General features: G+C 33.5%; 1 protein-coding gene across 1 annotated transcript in view; it reads left to right on the top strand.

Annotated features, from left to right (window-relative positions):
* The window catches only part of ALKAL1 (ALK and LTK ligand 1), a 28191-nt gene extending 13009 nt beyond the window's left edge, over window positions 1–15182 (top strand). The window contains exons 3-6 of the mRNA XM_072599501.1: window positions 5815–5868; window positions 6761–6841; window positions 9378–9454; window positions 13805–15182. Of these exons, the coding sequence (XP_072455602.1) occupies window positions 5815–5868; window positions 6761–6841; window positions 9378–9442 (200 nt within the window). The 3' untranslated portion in view covers window positions 9443–9454; window positions 13805–15182. The remainder of the gene's footprint in view (window positions 1–5814; window positions 5869–6760; window positions 6842–9377; window positions 9455–13804) is intronic.
* Window positions 15183–20222: the final 5040 nt, after the last annotated feature.

The raw sequence follows: 20222 nt of genomic DNA, 5'->3' as shown, positions 1-20222 counted from the left end.
CCCAGCATTTAGTTCAGTGTTTGGCACATAGTAGTAGATGCTTAATAAAAATGTATTGACTGCAGATACAGCTGAAGTCCTTGAAGCACAAAAGTTTTAGCTGCTGATAATTTTTTGCCTTGTTTTCAGCTTCAATGGAAGTATGATCTTGTCAAAATATGTAGTTTTCCCCTAGATATATTTCCTAACCTGTCCATGTCTTCCTTTCCCATACAGTTCTTGCCCATATTCAATCATAGTTCCTATGCAAAGAATTTACCCAATGTGTTGTAGCCCTTCCTTCAGGTCTTCTTACATTTCCTAAGTACCAGTATTAGCACTTAGATTTCACATCTGCTTTCCCTTTGCTGCATATGAGCATAATTTGGCAATTAATCTATTCTCTTGCTGCTCTCTCAAGGAATCTGGTGTTGTCATGAAGAAAATGATCACAATGATCATTCAACCCTTACTTTAAAAATGCCATTAAAAAAAAACTTGAGAAGAGCAACACTGTTTTCCCCCTTCTTTTAACTACCTTCATGCAATATCAGGCTATGGATACAAGGTGTTAGCAGTATAGTGTAGTGGATAGAGAGCTCCAGGAAGATCCATGTTCATCTACCTCTCATATAAGCTAGCTGAGTAACCCAGGGCAAGGTTCTTCTCAGTATTCCATTTAACTCTCTAAGACTAAGTTTCAGAGAAGCATTTAACATAGTACTCAGTACATAGTGAGTACTTAGTAAATGTGTATTATATGAAGGTGATGACCTACATTAGTAGAAGGTGTTTTCTCACCTGGAAACTACTTGTACCAGCGAAATAACAAGTCCAGTCACTATCCTTATCTTTGAAAATGACAGTCTTATGTAAGATAAAATAAGTGAATGAAAAAAAAAACAATTGAACAAAACTGATCTTCATATAGATGGAGTTAAACTTCAAAATATAGTTTGGCACAAAATCTTCCCTGCCATATTTTTCAGAAATAGGGGAAAATATTTTGAAAAGTCAACTTGACTACTTCTGAATGAAAATTTCTTTAGTTTTCTACATAAATGCATTACAAATACTTGATTCTTTAGTGAACATCCTTGTAGGCTTTGGGGGACATTTTCGATCTTTCTTCTTTTCATGTATGTGGTAAAAAGGCAAAATATGACTCTAAATCATTCTGAAAGTCTCCCATGCCTAGTTCTATGCAGAGTATGATTCAACATGATTATATATGATCTAACTAAAATGATTTATAAATATTTAAACACAGCCTTCTTAATACTTAAGTGACTGAGTAGCACTGAAATGTTACAGATACTGTACATTCCAAATGCACATTCTATAAAACCAGTGTCCTCTTCTAAAAATAGTTTGGACTCTGCATATCTTAGAAATCGTACTCCATGGAGGGGGTAACATCTAAGTTGGCAAAAGAATTTCAACAGGTGGAGATGAGATGGGAATATAATTTAGGCATGGGTGGAAGGTTGGAGGGAGAGATGGCTTATGGTGATAAAACGTGATTACAAAAATGAGGAGGAGCCAGCAGTCTAGTTTGGTATAAAATGGTGAAAAGAAGAGTGAAATAAGGATGGACAAGCAGATTGAAACCCTACCAGAAAGGATTTGAAAAGCCAGGCCAAGGAGTTTTCTAGACAATGAAGAGTCATTCAAGATATTGAGCTGGTAAGTGGTTTTTATATTAGAAAGATAATTTTTGTAGCTATGTAAAGGATGCATTGGAGAGCTTAAAGACTGTAGACAAAAATCAATTAGGCAGATCTTACGATAGGCCCAAATTGGAACAATAACTCTCTATGGAAGTTAATCACAAGAAAATTACTAATTAAAATAAAGGTGGCAATTTATTAAAATTTAGGGGTTTTCTTTCTTGGTGAATTTTTGAGCCTACAAGCTTTAAAACATATTTTTATTGTTTTTTTTCTTTTGCATCATCTCATCTTTCAGTTTGTCCTTATCTCCTTCCCCATCCTTTGTTTATTCCTTTTAAACAAAGAATATAGAAAGAAGAAAAAAGTCTAGCAGTTAACAACATCTGACACTATAACCAGTGTTCCACACTCATAGCTGCCCACTGCTACAAAGAAGGAATGGATTTGCATTCTCATATCTCTTTTTCAAGGTCAAGCTGCATCATTATAATTATACAACATTCAGATTCTATTGTTTTTGAACTTTTCAGAATTTGCCTTGCTGTAGTCGTTGTGTATATTGTTTTCTTTTTTATGTTTATTTCACTTTGCCTTAGTTCTTCTAAGCCTTCTCATGCTTCTTTATAGTCCTCCTAGTTATCGTACCTTATAGGATTATAATATTCCATTAAATCTACATACCATTGTTCGTCATTTGCCAGGAATGGGCTTTTACCTTGTTTCTAATTTTGCTATTACAAAAAGTGCTGCCATAAAAATATTTGTTGTATATTGAACTATATACACATACACATATGTGTATGTACATATATATGTGCGTATGTGTGTATATATACATGCATGCACATATAAATATATACACATAAATATATATACATATCCATATATAAATATACACACATATATGTCCTTGATGGATAGAATGAACTTGGGATATCTGGGTCAAAGACAGCATATATAATTTTTAAAATCATGTTATAGGAAAAAATAATTAAGTTATTGGAGGGACACATTTATTTCTATAGAATAAACAACATTTTCAAATTGCTTTTAGTCATTAAAAGTATTTAGAAAATCTTCTACTGCATTCACTTGGCTTGCATCCCAGAAAGGATTACTCTAGTTACCTTGCCAAATATCACACAGAGTATTGACACCGCAGAGACCAATTTGCTATGTATGGTAGTATAGTGTATATTTGTGAATGCTTTCTGAATTATGAAGAAACTATTGACATTAGTGAATAAATTCATGACTGTATGGGAGAACACTAGCAGATTCTCATAAAGAAAATGTGTTTTTGTTACTAATTATTCTGACAACCTAATTCTTTCTTGCATTGAGAAGCTACCAGTTGCTAGTTGGACTATTAATGGAATAGAGCTAAGGTCTGATGTTATTTTCCTGGTTGGTACTGAGATGTCTAAATTGGGTAGATGCCAACATTCTCCCTTATACCAAAGAAGAATATCATATATTGGCCTCCAGGACATGCCCCACTTTTGGGTGAAAGAATTCCCTCCTCTGTATGTGCACAAGTCCAGATAGCATTGACCTTTCCAGGTGGGGTAATGCTATTCTGAATGGTGGCCCAGAATAACCTGTGTAAAAAATATCCCTCTCCTTATTACATATATATTATGGGTACCTCCTTTGTATGGAGCTGGAGGTAATTCTATAATAAAGTTATAATAGAATGATATGTAGTGTAAAGAATTCTAGATTTTAAATCCCAGCAAAATTGTACCTTTGTTCTGTGCTATCTAGGTAACCATGGGAACGTCATTTAATTTCTAAGAATCTTCATTTTCTTATGAGTAAAATGGGAATAATTCTTGCACTAGCTTCCCCACAGTATTGAAAAGAATGTCCTTTTAGTATCTTAGAGTGCTATATAAATGTAAGCTATCTTCATCATCATTATAGTAATCATTGTTGAAATAAGCCTATAAAGAGGCAACAAGAGAACACTGCACAGCGGCCTGACTACTCTGGATCTGAGATTGTCCCAAAGAGAAGATTCTCCTAAAGCCTTGAGTGTTGGTGGCAGAAGTGACTAATTAAAGTTCGCATTTATGTGGCACTTTAAAGTTTGAAAAGCTCTTTACAAGTGTTATCAACCCTCCCATGTAGGTGCTATCTCATCTCCATTTTCCAGATGAGGAAACTGAGGAAGAGAGAGGATAAGTGACTTTATGAGTGTCATATACATATCGTGGATATTGTGTTTGAGGTAGGATTCAAATTCAGGTGTACCTGATTCTAAATCCAGCCCTTCATTCATCATGTCACTTGACTGCCTATTCATAGCAGCTAAAGCTGGGGCTTGTTGGAACGATACTGATTTACACTTAAGGAAGAAAATGTGAGTGTAGATGCTATATATAAGACCGTACCCCATCTCAGGGAGGGAGTGGGAAGTGAGGAAAGAGTGTAGAACAGGGAAGTGACTGTAGAACACTGAAAACAAATAAAATAATTTAATATATTTTTTTAAAAAGATAGCTATAAAAAAATTAGCCCTTATGATGTAGATGGTCTAAACTACTACTTTTTCTAAATGTGACATTAAAATATTTGCAAATGCTAAAAAAAACATGCTATCTTCACATTGACTGTAGTGCATATCCAACTGAGCTCACTGAAGAACTGCATGGTATGATGTTTTTAAAAGTTGGAGAGACATAATGTCTGGGTAATTAATTATTTTATTAATAATGTTAGCATTTTTTAAGTAAAAGGAATGGTCATTTTGTCTCTCTTGAACAAAGATGACTCATAGTGGTGGACTCATAGTTTATATGCCCTTGGAAGACTGGGTGTTCCTGATGGTGGCAATTAACTCTATTAACAATTAATGAGAGGAAGAATATTACAATGAGAGGTGGACTCACTCCAAAGACAGGCTGGGGGAATGGAACTTTGATTGTCATTTACTTTTAAAATGCCCAGCTTTGTCAATCTAATCAAAAAATCTATCTCCATCCAAACCTGAGTAGAACACAATGGGCAGGAATTCACCTAGATAAGATGGTCTAAGTGGAGTGTATTTTTTGGCAGACATCAGTAATGTCCTTCAAAGACTGGACTTTGAACAAGAAAATAGGACAAGAAAAAGCCTTATATCTTCCCCATAATTGGTTATTAATCATTTCTCTCAATAGTACTGTACTAGGGGATAGGGATGGAGATAGGGATAGGGACAGGGATGGAGGTCAGACCTATGTTTTCATTGAAAGAGAGAATTCCCTATTTCCTCTACCTACTGGTAGAGGAAACTCCTTCTACCAACACAGGTCACCACTTCTGCAACTTAGAACCTTGAAAGTTGAACAAAATACTGAGAAGTTGAATCACTTTTCCAACAGCACTCTGCCAGTATGGGTCAGAGACAAGGCTTGAACTTAGATCTTCCTATTCTAAGAATATCCATAATTGGAATAATTTAAATTTTTATGTGTCTGTGTGTATATATAGTGTTTGTCTCCAAGGAGCTTAAAGAGTTTTATAATGTTTACCTTTGCGATAGACAGAAATATTATGGTACATCTGTGTGGAACCAGAAATAGAACTCTAGCTTTCTGATTTCCAGTACAGTAAAATGATATTCTTTTTTCTCCAGTCCTGTGATTTCATGAATTTTAAGCAACATTGGGTATATAATCTCCTTCCACCAATGCTGCACATCTGTAATTTATAGTTTTAGAGAGTCACTTGTGAGATACTGAGGTATGACTTCTCTATGGTTATACAGAACTAGTGTATGTCAGAGGTAGAAATGAAACCTGACTTCACAGTCAGCCTTCTATCTACTATATGCTGGAACTTTTTTGTGTAAATTACCATTCTCAAACTAAAATGTAAAAGATGACTCAAATTTTGTATTGTAGTTCTGTTGTTAAGTTGTTTATGTTTATAAAATAAGCATATTCATATTCTGTAGGCACAAGGCTAAGAACACAACAGTAACAGTTTCAATGAGGTTGTGTACACTTGGATTTATATCCCACTATAAAAGTCTTAACTGTAGGAATAAATTTCTACTGGTACACATGCTTAGTGGATAGAAGCATTTTTGTATGGAATTATGGTATAATTATATGTTTATTTCCATATTTAAAATATTTTAAAACAATTAAAATAACATATATTTTCTTTGTAGATATACTTCCAAGGGATTTGAACTTAAAGGAGAAGTTCATAAAGCATTTTACAGGTAAAAACTTTGTTTCTTCATGAGATTTTAGCATGTCATAACTGAGAAGGATTAGCAGCAAGAGGCATATTGTTAGATTAATCCTTCTTTGACAAAATTAAATACTATAATGCTTTGCCAATGCACTAATTCAGTTGCGTATTCAAATGTGTTATCTCCTTTTGAGTTCTTTTTTAAGAAAAATGATAGGTGTAAATGTGGCCTTTATTGAAAGTAGGGTGTTTGAAAATCTTGGTAGTGATTCTCAAACGTTTTGGTCTCAGGATCCCTTATCACCCTTAAAAACTACTGAGAACCTCTCAAAGATTTTTTTATGGGGCTAGAAATTCAACATCTTAATATTGTGAGGAAAATGATTTTGACTTCATAGATTCCCTGATAAACTCTCACATTTTGAGAACTGCTCATCTAGAGACACCTTAAGGTTTCTTACTGCTTTATTTTTTCTTAATATGAAAGCCTAACAGAATATGAATGTCTATTTAGACAATATAATACTCTTATATAAAAAGAAATTCCCAAGGAAACACACATAAGGAAAATACTCAATATGTGTAGTTCTGTTTAGGACCCGCTGCTGCCAGACTTCTCCGAGATTAGTGTAATGCTATCCCCACACCCCCTCCAATATACTAAAGAGTCACTCCTGGAAATAAATAGAGGTTCCATTATGTTGACAATAAATGACTAAGTTGGAAGATTTTTTAAAAAATTAAAAATAGTTTATGATAAGCCTGAGGAAGGATAAGGACATGGGAGAATTGTCAAGCTCTTTTAAGGGAATACAAGGTTGTGAACTATGCAGTCACATTATCCCTGTCCATAAGTACTAGCAAAGTATTTTGGATAATGGTTCTCTGTTTATAATAAACATTCTTTTACTGTTAAATAGGACCAGTCACATTTTCAGCTGAATGTAGCAAACACTTCCGTCGACTGTATCACAATACTAGGGATTGCACTATACCAGCTTGTAAGTAAGATTGAATATTTTTTTTAATGTAATCTTTCTCCAATAAATGCACATGATCTTTAACCACATGCTCCTGACACTTGGAAGGCAATAGACTAAACACTGTGTGATATTATTTATACAACCAGTGAGATTTGAGTGCTGTAGCCTATTATAAATACATTGAGTGATACCATTTTCTAAATGGGAATATATCCAAATCTTAAAAATCCAGATCCCATCAAGACTCAAATGGATTGTTATCACCTTTCAAAAATATCTGGCAGAAAAATATTTTCCATCCATGTGATGATAAAATGTTATCTGAATTAAAAGTTAAAAATTTCTCACAAGATAGTAATTAAAAAATAAAAAGAAGTATCTTTGTAGTTCCTAGTATAAAACCATACATGTCAAGGTTATAAATTCTTCTGAATAATGAAGTCTTATTTTTTAAAAAAAATATTGAATTTGTTCCTCTGGAAACCTAAATTGCAAAAAATAATTATAACTCAAATGTAACATTAAGATGATATAATTTAAAAGAGAAGTCTCTTCTAACTTCCTAGATATGATAGACTCCTGTAAGCACATATTCTGATGAAAATAAAATGAGTGAATAGAAAAGAATGACCACACATATTTGTGAGAATTGGCCTATTACTAAGTCTTAGGGGGGAGAAAAGTTTGAACACTGATTGTCCAGCCTATGTACTAGAAAGTTACTTTATACCCAATAACTGGTTTAGTCAGCTTCCTCTAGACAAGGAATATTAGACTTTCCTGATAATAACTAGCTCAGCAAACTTTAATCCAGATATGCTTTCCTAATCACAATGAACCAATGATCAATAAAGGGGTTCACAGTCTGAGGCACCTACTGAATGATTTCACCTAAAATCTCTCTCCCACTTGGTCCCTGTGAATCTGCCCAGCAACAACAGTCAGATGTAAGAGCAGAAACACAGAGATCTGTGCTCTCAACTGGGTTAGTCATTTCACCATAACCTACACCACTACTCACACTTGCCTATGGGACTAAGAGCTGGGGTTCTGCATGCTTGCATGTCTATGAATAGGAAGCTGTCTGACTTGTGATACCTGAGTGCTTCTGCTCCTTCTCAGTACCTCACCCACACTGTTCTTGCAATATTAAATTCATTTTTTGATCCCACTTTATGATTTTATCAAGGTTCTCATAGATTTCAAGATATCATAGATATCAAGGTTTCTCATAGATTAGCTTCAAGAATTTGTCATGTTTACTCTTTACTGTATGAAAGAGTCCTTTTGAGTCTTCTATAAAATAGAAGATTCATTGTATGTGTTGTGAAGGTTATGGAACAGAGTGAGAAAATTTTTGGTGCCCTCGAACCCTATTATATTATATCATACCATACATAGGCAAGAACTGACTCAGTAGTACTTTCTATGAAAAATGTTTATGGATATAAGTTGATCAAATTCCATAAGAGAAAACTTGGTGGGTAGAGAGATGTATAGATAATATTAAAAATATATTATATAAATAAAATCTATTTTTAAAACTTTAAAATAATATTTCAACAAAAAATGGGAACAGTGTAATGAAGTAGTCAAAAAATCCAAGGTATCTCATATAATGTTAAATAAAGGAATACTGCCTAGAACATAGGAAGTAATGGTCCCAACTCTACTTAGTTTCAATTAGATCAGATATAAATTACTGTACTAATTTCTTTAAGAGGGACATTAAAAAATTGGATTATATGCAAAGGAAAGTTTTGAAGAGGCTTAAAATCATGTGAAGAATAGTTGAAGGAAACATGAATATTGAGCCTAGAGAAGACTTAGAAGTAGTCATGTTAGCAGTGTTCAAATATCTGGATGACTGCCATATGGAAGACAGATTAAAGTTAATCTGTATATGAATTAGGACAAATGGGTGGAGCTTTAGCAGGTGATATTTTAGCTCCATATAAGGAAAACTGTCTTAACAATTAGAGCTGTCCATAAATAGGAAGGACTGCCTTGTAAAGCACTGAATTTCCTTTCTCTCCAATGTTTCAAGCATGACTACTATTAGGGATATTGTTGAGGGAATTTCATTATGAGGTGGCAGCTGTAGTAGATGACCATGAAATGATCAAACTTACTATTATCTAACATAATAGAATGTGTTTTCAGAAGTCTCAGAGTTCTCTTTTCTGAAATTATAACTGTGTCTAAAAAAATAAAATATTGTCTTAAGGAAAAACTTAACAAAACTAAGTCAGCTTTGGAATAGTTAGATGTAGAGATGAGTAAAATCACCTTGAAACCAAAGCAAAATTAATTAAGCAAGGATTTGATTGATGAATGCCAACCGCATGTGAAGCAAATATTCACCGCAATTTGGGGGATACAAAAGAAACAAAAAATAAACTCAGTGCCTTCATATATTAGTTTTATTTAGTTACATATGATGACATAATCATTATGGGCAATGATAAATGATAACTTATGCAAACAACTACTGTTGAGTTTACTAGCTGTACAATATCTCAAATGAACCATTTTCCACTCTTTTTTTTAATAGATTACAAAAGATGTGCAAGACTGCTCACAAGGTTAGCAGTGAGCCCACTGTGTACACAGCCTTAGAAAATCTGGCATGTAAGTATGTACCTATTTTTATATCATCCTTCTGCTGCATTTCCTGGCTTTATTATCAGGATGTGACTAATATAGTAGCATGAAACTAATTAATCCAATATGTAGTTTTCATGTAATGTTCTTATTCTATTGCCTATTATGAGAGAGAACTAAGAGCTAAGGTAAATGGTTATTTTCTAGTAATAGAAAACTTATTTACCTATAATGTATGTAGTATTATATGTCATTGTTGGCATATGCTAATATTAATAGTCATAGACCAAGTCACATAAAACTGGTAATATCTTTATTCTTCGAGAAAATATTAATGGTATACAGACTCCTGAACAGTACACAAGCCTTTGGCATATTTTGCTTTTTAACCTCAAACTAAATTTTTAACTGCACATATGTATTATGTACATGCATGTATGTATATATGTATATTGCATGTCAGCCTTCTCTGTACCTTCATAGTGAATCCATCAAATATCAATATATCCATTGACTTTACTTGAATGATTTTGTCCAATACTTCTACTTTTTCATCTTCTGCAACAGACACAGGTTAATAAGGTGTGCATTTCTTCATAGTGGTTTTCTCTTTGCAAATCTTCATCCTGAGCATGACAAGGTGAGATGACTATAGGTCAAGCAAAGATTTTTTTTGTCAACTTTAGGGGCACAATGAAATTAACTTTGCCAACACCTTTATTTACCTCTCCAGTTAGGCCATGCTTCTATTTAACTACAACTTCCTGAAATCTTTTAGCTTTATTCATAGCAGGAACATCTCATATGTATTTTCTTATATCTATTCACAGTCACCCCCTAGTTTAGGCCCTTGTTCCCTTTGTCAGGTATGTTTCAATGGCTTCCTAATTGGTTGACCTCCCTCAAATCTCTTCTTTTCCAATTCATCCTCTGCACAGACAGATGATAATATGAAAGAAAGGCAAGACTGAACAAGGAACTATCCAACTCAAAAGCTTCTGTGTCTCTCTATTGCCTCTTGGGAAAAAATATAGACTCTTCTTTGTCTTTCAAATCCCTTCAGAATCCCACTTCAATGTGACTTTTCAAAGTTATTTCTCATTACCATTCCTTCTACAATATATGTTCTAGTCAAACCTGGCCTATTGCTGATAATCAACATCTTATCTCCCATGTCTATGCCTTTACACAGACTGTTGCTCCTGCTAGGAATGAACTCCTACTTCACCTCTGCCTCTTAGAATATCTAGTTCCTTCAAAGTTCAGGATTTTTACTAACACATCTCACTCAGTTGTTAGCATGTCCCAAATTATTTTCAATTTACTTATATGCATACACCTTCCTCTTGGGTAGAATGTAAGGTCCTTGAGGGCTGGGAATATTTTGTTTCTATCTTTGTATTCCCTCCCAGTGAGTCAGTTGGTCTTGGCACAGAATAAATGCTTAGCAAATTCTTATTGATTGATCTATTGATCTAGTATCATAGCAACTCATAGACCATTGGAAAATGACTCAAATATTCACATTTTGAATACCATCAAATTATTATTTATAGATGGAGATAACAAAAATAAATTCATAATTTATACATCAAGCAAGACACAAAATGAAGTGATGCATGCTTTATTTGAATAGGCACAATTCAAACTAAAGAAGGACTCCTATATATAACACAAGTTCATATTTATCTAGTGCATTGATATCTTGCAACATGTTTTACTAATGTTGTCTCATTTGATATGAGTAGTGAGGTTTTCTTCATTATCCTGGTTTGGGATGCAATATTATTGATTGCATCTAGCCCCAGAATATTACAGGGCTTTCCCCAATGAGATCCAACACCTCGAAATAGACCATCCTAACCATCCACACATGGAGGGGAAAAAACCAAATAGATAAAGAAAATCTTTCTTTCAGACTTCATAGAGGTGGATGAGTAGCCCATTAAAGTAATCTACCAGTGTGGGTACTGAAGATAGAGAGTGAGCTGGTTTCAGTGTTCATTACAAAGTTTGCTTGTGCAGTCAGCTCCAGAACGACATTATGAAAACAGACATGTTAAATAGTATTCACTATTTTAAATTATTAAAATATGTTACAAAGGTAAAGTGAAACTCAAAAAATTATATGCTTAATGTAACATGGGTAGCTATAATAATGAGAGGAAGGAAAAAGTGGTAGAAAAAATTAAAATGAAATAATGAAGACTTTTTATTGTCAGCTGATCACTCAGACATGAGCAAAATGATGAGTCAGATTTTGCCTACTTTTTTGTGATTTGGCAGGCTTAATTTATCCAAATATAAATATTTTAAAAGGTCCTGACAGTACATCTTTTCTTCCTTAGTAGTTTGCAATTAGGTAGGACTCTAAATTAGCTCCTGAAAATTGGTGCAAACCTAAATCTGTTCTGTCTCAGAATATGTACATCCAAGAAAAGTGACCTCCCCAATATTAAAATATTCTGTTTGCCAACAATCTTTTGAATTCATAATATTTTCAGTAGACAGTGAAATGGTCTGCCCCAAATTTCAGCACCATGGAGAAGTCCATTCAAGAAATATTCAAATAAATATAATAACAAAAAATGATTACATTAATAAATGAAGCAAGAAATATTTTAAAACTCAGGTCAAATTAATTTTGTTTCTTTACTTTCTGAATATTATTAAGTTTAGATATGAATTATAATATAATGAATTAGAATGACTCTAAAATCATATAACCTCAATTTCTGTCATGTCTAAACTAACTTAATCTGCCTTTATATTACATCACTTCCACAAGCACACAAGTATACTGGCAATTGACTGACATTTTCAAAAACTTCCCTAAAATATTGTAGCAGAAACATTATAAATCCCAAAAATATTGCAGCATGTCACCTTCTTAAAATGAGTGGGTTCTTTGAAAGCTTGGAAAGTGTACATTTAAAAATTTATTGATAAATTAAAATTTCACTGTTTATATAATTCAAAAACCAAGTTAAAATGATATTTTGTCTTTTTACCCCCTCTTCACAGATCATCCCACTAAAGATAACTCCAACTTTTAACAGACATTCAAATTATGAATATTCTATGGTCCTTATACTATAAATGGTCATTTTGAAAGCTGGCCCATCCAGAAGCTTAGTTAGAACCTCTCAATTAAACAGGAAAGTTTGATTATGAAGTTAAAATGCAATGAAAATTCTCTTACATTATCTTTATTACTTTGAATTCAACAAAAGTGTACTTTGAAGATAAATGTTCTTGCCTAACTAGCCTTAGATCAAGCCTTTTGCTTTATTTAGTTAAGTTCTATGTCAATTCTGAAGTGGACAGGTCCATTTGCAAAAGGTCTACTTTTTGTATCTGTATTTTGTATCTGTATCATCATAAAATCTAATTATATGTGAACAAGCCTATAGGTAGAATGAAAGGACTAAAATTACTCCTCACAGAAAATATGATGTGCACTATTGTCCCAGGTCTTCTAGTGGAACGTGCTTTCATTGTAAACATTGGTCTTCACTTTGTACACTTTTACTTTGTCACCTTCTCCTGTAATGCTTATGATTAAGCATGAGCAAAAAGGCTACTATGAAGAAAATTGCATCTCACAGGTATTCAGCATAAAGGGAACAAAGTATTTTATGAACTTGATAAGTTCCCTCAAATTAAGTAACAGTAAAATTATTTTATTAGATCCATTGTTAGTTACTTAAGAAAATTTCTTTAACTTAATAATATTGATTTAAGGGAAAATAAATGGTGAATAAAATAACATCTGGAAGAAATCACAAAATCCAGACACTCTATTAGAATTTAGAATATTATTTTGAACTTTTTCCCATCAAAGCTAGACATTTAGAAGGTAGAGATGAAAAGTATTTGGCTTTAAAATACTAGACCTTTCTTCTTCTTCTTCTTCTTTTTTTTTTTTTTTTTGGCCAAAGGAATTTGTTTCATCTTCTATCTTCTAATTATTCATTTAGACATCCAAATTAGATCTTTTAGTCTCCATCAGTGTTTTTGTTAAGCATTTTTTGTAAATTTTCAAGCGATGAATTCAAACATCTTTCCCTTTATTTGGATGCCATGTATCATGAAATCATGATTTATTGTTTTTAATTATGTGGCTTTTAAAGTGGATAACATAATGAATATTAGTTTTTATTCCTTGGATTAAAAATTTGGGTTAAGAGACAATACTCCCTCCTCTCCTAACTTCTCAGACAATAATGAATTCGCAAGTACTTTAAATTTAAGATATTAAATATTTTTCTGAAATTTGCATGAAAAGGTAAGTTATCTATATATTAAAATGTTATAAATGATTTTTAATAATGAAAGGCAATTTTAAAATTGGATTTTTATCTTCTTTTCTCCTAGTTTGTCTCAGAAAATGTAATCTTAATTTGAAGAAAAAGTGCCTTGGAATTTTATGTGATGTAATGAAGACGAAAGGCCTCATTCCATGGTTGAATAAGGTTAACACCAGAAAATCCACAGGAATAAATTTGTTTGATTTGTATTATAGAATGAAAACTTTTCTCTCATTTATCTTTGTATATACACTACATTGTTGTCCATTTAAAATAGACCTTAACTTCCACTTTGTAAATGGAGCCTTCTTCTAAAAAAAAAAAAAAAATAGACCATTGTGTGTGTGTGTGTGCGTGTGCACGTGTGTGCGTATGTATGTATGTGTATGTTTTATACTATGTATATCTTATTTTCTTATTTGATGAACATTCCATATTTGTCTCAATCTACAATTTAATTTTGTAAATTAAATTATATCTTCGCACGTAAGCAAATTATTTGGATGGATTGTATTTGCAATATTATACTTGATCAGCATTTATAATCATGTAAGAACTAATTTTTGTAATTTGTTGCTTTATTTCAATTTATTTTTCTACTCAAGCTCTTATGTTTCTTATTTTGGTTAATTTTAGATATGATGTTATTACTCAATAATTTAGGATGTTTGTGTTTTAATGGAAATATATTTATATTACTAATTTATATTAGCAAATTCTGATTAGATACTTGCATGTGAATAGAGTAGCCATGTACATACAAACATGTTTTTCTGTGGATGTTACACCAGCACCCATTTGCCATATTCCTGGACCATCCCTATCTACTTAGACTAGCTTTCATGCTGTAGTTGTAATGCTAAAAACATGGTAATTTCATTTTTATGTTTGTGGCAGGGGAAGAATGTCCTGCTCCATGAAAGTGAAAAATGTGTAGTGTATGACCATCTATGTGTATATCTGCCTGTCTGTCTGGGCGTGCTCACTTATTCTACTAAAACTAGATTATGTCCCCTTCCCTAAATCTGGTTTAATCAGTATCAGAAAACACACATGCGCACAAACACAGAGCAAATAGTAAATTGAATGAACAAATTAGCCCACTCAATTCCTTTATAACCAAAAAAATTACCTAATTGGCTATATTTTTCTCTCTTCCACAGTTCATGTTGGTGTTATAAAGACATAGACATGCTTTTGAATTATCTGCTGTTTTCCATTTCAGTCACTGCTTCCATTAACAGACAGTCGAATGTGTCTAGTATATGTTTACGTATTTGCATAAAAAGTTCAGAAATGCATTTTGCTTTCAGGAATACTTTAAAGCTATTTTAGATAATCATCAGTTACATTTGTACGGCATACAGATAAGAATTGCAATGATGTATATGATAAAGACTGGAAATTTTGTTGAAATAAAGAATAAAAAATAGCCTGCTTTTAGATGTGGTACTTGATTTTACTTTTGAAATTATTTAATATATTCTTTGATAGATGCATGGAAATTGGAATTAGCTTTTACTTAAAGTCATTTAGTGCCAGAGAGTTATTTCACTAACACTTTGGTGAGAAAATTGCATAATGAAGAAATGTGAAATAACTAGGAGAGAGAATATGATTAAAAACTAGGAAATGATCAACAGGTATTTTATTATTGGTATAAATATTAATAGTGAGGTTGACTTTATTAATCCATAGATATGCTATGGAGATTAACAAGTTTTAACAATTCTCATAAAGTGTAGATAAATAGATATTAAATTAAGTCACAATGTCAGAGTCCTGTGATTTTTGTCAGTGTGAAAACTACATCTTCTGATGAAGATTATAACCCATCTATAACATAATCTTAGAGAGTTACCTGCAGCTCAGAGAGAGTAAATGATTTCTTCATGATAATGTAACTAGCAAGTGTCAAAGTTAGAATGTGAACTTAAGACTTCTGGAATCAAAGTCCACTATTCTATACTATCTGCTATAGAGTTTCTCACATTCTGCATTATTACTTTGTTCACGATGTTCTTTAAAAATACTTAATTGGAATGAATGTAAATTCTTACACAGATTAAAAAACCAGCTTCACAAGTACAAGATAGCAGAAGCACGACTAAACGGTAATTCTTCGAACAAAGATCTATAGAGTGTACAGAGCTACAAATATAACATGTCAATAGTGTGATATTTGTAGCCAAGAAAGTTTATGTGAACTTGGATTACATTAAGATAGCTATCGTTTTCAGAAATTAAAAACTTTGTGAGGTAGGGGGTAAGGAGATAACATGAAGGGCTATTTGGGGGCCTGAACACATATTTGAGAATCTTATAGAAGAGGTATTAAACTTGTTCTACTTGGCTCCAGAAGGCACAACTAGAAGCAAGGAGTAGAAGTTACAAAGAAAAAAAATTTAGTCGATGATTAGAAATCTTTTTTTCATTAGAGCTATCCAAAAAGTGAACAACTTGCTTTGTAGTTAATAAGTTCCCCCTAGACAGAAGTCTTCATGGCAAAAAACTATGTTATGCCAGGTATGTTGTAAAACTGAATTCTTGTATGTGTTAGACATATTTCCCAACTTAGAGATTCTATGAGTTTGTAATCAATTACCAGGGCTATTTTTTAAAAGTAATTCAGAAAATATAGCATTTAGTTCACTATAATATACTGCTATAATATGCTAACATATTAAGCTCAACCATATAATGAAAGGTTTGGGGTAATAATAAAAAAGACTATTTGTTCCCATAGATAAAATTCTTTCTCCCATGTAGATAAGTCACCAAAAGCTGGGTAAAGCATAATTTTCACTTAATCTTAGCATTTGGGCCATTTTAATTGTCTATTGAAAAACAATCTCATAATCTAATCAGTAATAATGGGTAAGGGCAAAAAAATCTTTATTGTAGGGTACATAAAGTCAGATAAATCAAGTTGTATATCAAAGAATAGTAGCTTAAATAATTTGCCTAAGCTCAGTTTTGCCCAAGTTATCCAGACAATTGCCCAACCTTATACTTCACTTTTTCTGGATTACCTGGACTATTTAGTTATGGTGTTAAGTATCCAAATTATAGTGTCATTGTTCTAGAGCTTGACGTGAGCTTGAAGACCACCTGGTCCTGTCTCTTAATTTTATAGATGTAGAAACCAAAGTTCCCAGGGATTAAGAGGCTTGACCAAGTTCACATAGGTAGTGCGAAGCAGGACCAGAATTTCAGCCTAGATGTTGACTCCAAATCCAGCAGTTTTCCTCTCACACCACCTCTCTCCAAAAGGGTAAACTTCTAAGCATCTGGAGCACAGTGGCTATGTCCCACTTATCTTTGTATGCTCCAAAGTACCTAGTTAAGTCTTTTATTCAAAATATGTGTTCAAAAATTATCTGTTGATTAGTTAAAAAACCAAGGGTTGGCTAAATATAGATATTTAGGAATAAAAATCCCATTTTACCAAAAGGATGAAATCAAAAATATTAATTCAGTGTTGAATAATGCTATCTTGATAGCCACTAAATCCTTCCTTCTTGAGACCTAGCTCTTATGTATACACAAGAAATAAGATTATATGTCATGCTAAGAATGTTACAGTTTGGCTCAGTACCAGATTCCCCAGGCTTAATCTTTGAAGCTTGGCAAGAAACCAAATGAGATTTTTCTAGCCAATCAAAGAACACTTGGGGGACATTATCCAAACAATTCTTTTGATATAGCTCAGCAGCTGTCGATATAGACAGCTGAATATAAGACATTACAACAGTTAGCCTAACCCCCAATTGCTCTGACTGAAAGCAATGGGAATTTAGGTGTCTGGTGCATGGCAAAGCACTTTATAAACCTTTAAGTGCTATGTAGATGGGGCTTGTTGTGATCATCATCATCATTATTACTGTTATTACTTTAGTACTGGTGAGATCCAGTTAGATGCCAAGATGTGATTGAAAGATCTCTCCTTTGTATTTAAAGACCATATGTCTTTAGATATCTGTTTAACCAAGACAGTAGGACCAATGACTGAAGGGCTGGAATCAGAAAGACCTAAGCTCTAATGTCGTCTCTGAGGCTCATCAGACTGTCAATCAATAAGCATTTATTAAGCTCTTACTCTATGCCAGGCACTGTGCTAAGCTCTAATGATACAAAGAAAAGCAAAAAAGTTGCACACCATTTTTTTTCCTGAAGGAGCTCACATTCTAATGAAGAAGACAATTTGCAAATACACACACACACACATACACACACACACACAAGATAGATACAATTGAAATGCAGTGCTAATTTTAGAGGGCAGAACTGGAGGAGGTATGACAAAGTAGATAGAAAAGGCCTTCTGAAGAAGGTAGAATTTGAGCTGAGTCTTGAAGGTAGCCAGAGAAGCCAGGCGTCATAGGGTGAGGAGGGAAAGTATTTCAGGTATGAGGTATAGCCAGTGCACACTCATGGAGTTTGGTGATTGTATGCTATGTTATGTTTGCTCATAGAGTGTGTGAGGAGCAGTAAGGTATTAGAAGACTGGAAAGGTGGGAGGAGGCTAGGTTGTGAAGGTATTTAATGCCAAACAGGATTTTTATGTTTAATACTGGAGTCACTAGGGAAAAAGTCATTTAGTCTCTATGTGCCCCATTCAACTCACAAAGACGAATCAACAAACATCTATAAAGTACTTATTTACTTGGTACTCAGCACTATGCTAGGTGCTGGGGATATGAATACAAAAGCCAGCAAGTCCCTGTCTTCAAGGAGCTCATGTCTGACTAGGATTTTTCCTATGGAATGAGTCAGAGACTTAGCAGATCATAATCTGCATTGGTGAAGTGGAATGAGTTCCTATCTTAGGTACTCTTGATTCTGATGACATCACAGATGTCTCCCTCTAATGAAATCACAGGATTATCTGTTTAATGCCTGGTGAGTAATATTCTGAAAAAAAGTCTAATGAAATTAATGGTACTTTTAAATTGATAGTAAGATCTAAACAATGAGTCAGTGAAGCAGTTCAGAAAAACTGACATTTTAGTTTGGGAAAACAAATAATACCATTTATCCCAAAATATTTGTTGAGGCCTAAAAGATTATTTGGAAAACACCAATTGCATTTTACAGACTATGCCTGTCAGCAGAGACATGACTTCACTGGTCAATGTTGTAACCATTGCTGAGTCAGACCAGTTTAAAACAATAGGGAGACAAATGTTTCAGCCAAGAAATACAAAATAAAATGCATCATAAGGAATTCTGAGTCCTGCCCCCACCTACCCCAAATACTGGAGAATCTTCTACAGAGGGTAGTATGGTTCTACTTCAAGCCAAGATATTTTTTGAGACTAATCATCCCCTTCCTCTCTCCCAGGCCATTCAATAGTCAGATCCCAGGAGATATACAAGAGGGCCCAATGGAGAACACCCTGTAAGAAACACTTCCCCCAAACTGTGTATTAATATTGCCGTTTTCTCCTCTTGACTGAAAACTGAGATCTCCCTCCCTTTATCCCACAATCCCCATCCTGGGAGGGAAACTAGAAGCTCTGCTCCACTGCCACCCTTGGGTTCATTCTTCTTTCCCATTGGTTAGAAATTTAGTCTCTCTAGCTCCCACCACAAATGACCTCCTAACATCTCTTGAATGAATAATCAGTCACCCAATACAATATTTTGTGTAAAATGGAAGACCACTACCTCTCCTACAGAGTTGTCCCAGATAACAAATATAGTATTTTGTGACAAAAGAAAGAGAAGAGAAAAAAAATCAGCATAACTGATCAATACACTGAGAAAGTCTGAAAATATGTGAAATGTACAAAACTTGTGAACTTACCACCTGTAAAAAGGGTAGAATGGGAGGGCCTTCTCATATTTCTACTTTCAAAACATGCTCTTTCTTTGAAATTGTGCCACATTCCCCTTTGATTTCTTTTTGTGTGTATGTGTGTATATTCTTTCAGTTGACATCATAACCATTATGTATACTATTTTCTTGCTTTTGCTTAATTCCTTCACATAGATTTTTCCATGATTCTCTATATTTGCAACACACATATTATGTTATGGCATAATAATATTCAATTACATTTGTGTTCCATAATTTGTTTAGTGATTCCCTAACTGATGGATATCTATTTTGTATGTAATTGCTTGCTATCACAAAAAGTGCTACTATAAATATTTGGTGTATATGGGGACTTTCTTCTTATCAATAGCCATCTTTGGGTATATTCCCAACATTGGATTTTAAGTGAGAGGACCAGGGTTAAAAATTGGATTCTTTTACTTACTGCTTAATCTCTGTGGCCCGCAGTTCATTCACCTGTCATTCTGGGGAATTTTACTAAACAATTTTGACATCTCATCCAGCTCTACATCTATGATTCCATTATCATTTCGGTGCACCATTTGTTAAGCACCTAGATTTACAAAGTACTATGAGCCCAGGGTTGGAGATACAACGACAAAAACAAAATGGACAAAGACTATTGGCTTCTATTTGGAGGATA

Source organism: Notamacropus eugenii, chromosome 4 (genome assembly GCF_028372415.1).
Source record: "Notamacropus eugenii isolate mMacEug1 chromosome 4, mMacEug1.pri_v2, whole genome shotgun sequence".
NCBI classification, from domain to species: domain Eukaryota; kingdom Metazoa; phylum Chordata; class Mammalia; order Diprotodontia; family Macropodidae; genus Notamacropus; species Notamacropus eugenii.
This window is presented reverse-complemented; position numbering and strand designations above follow the sequence as displayed.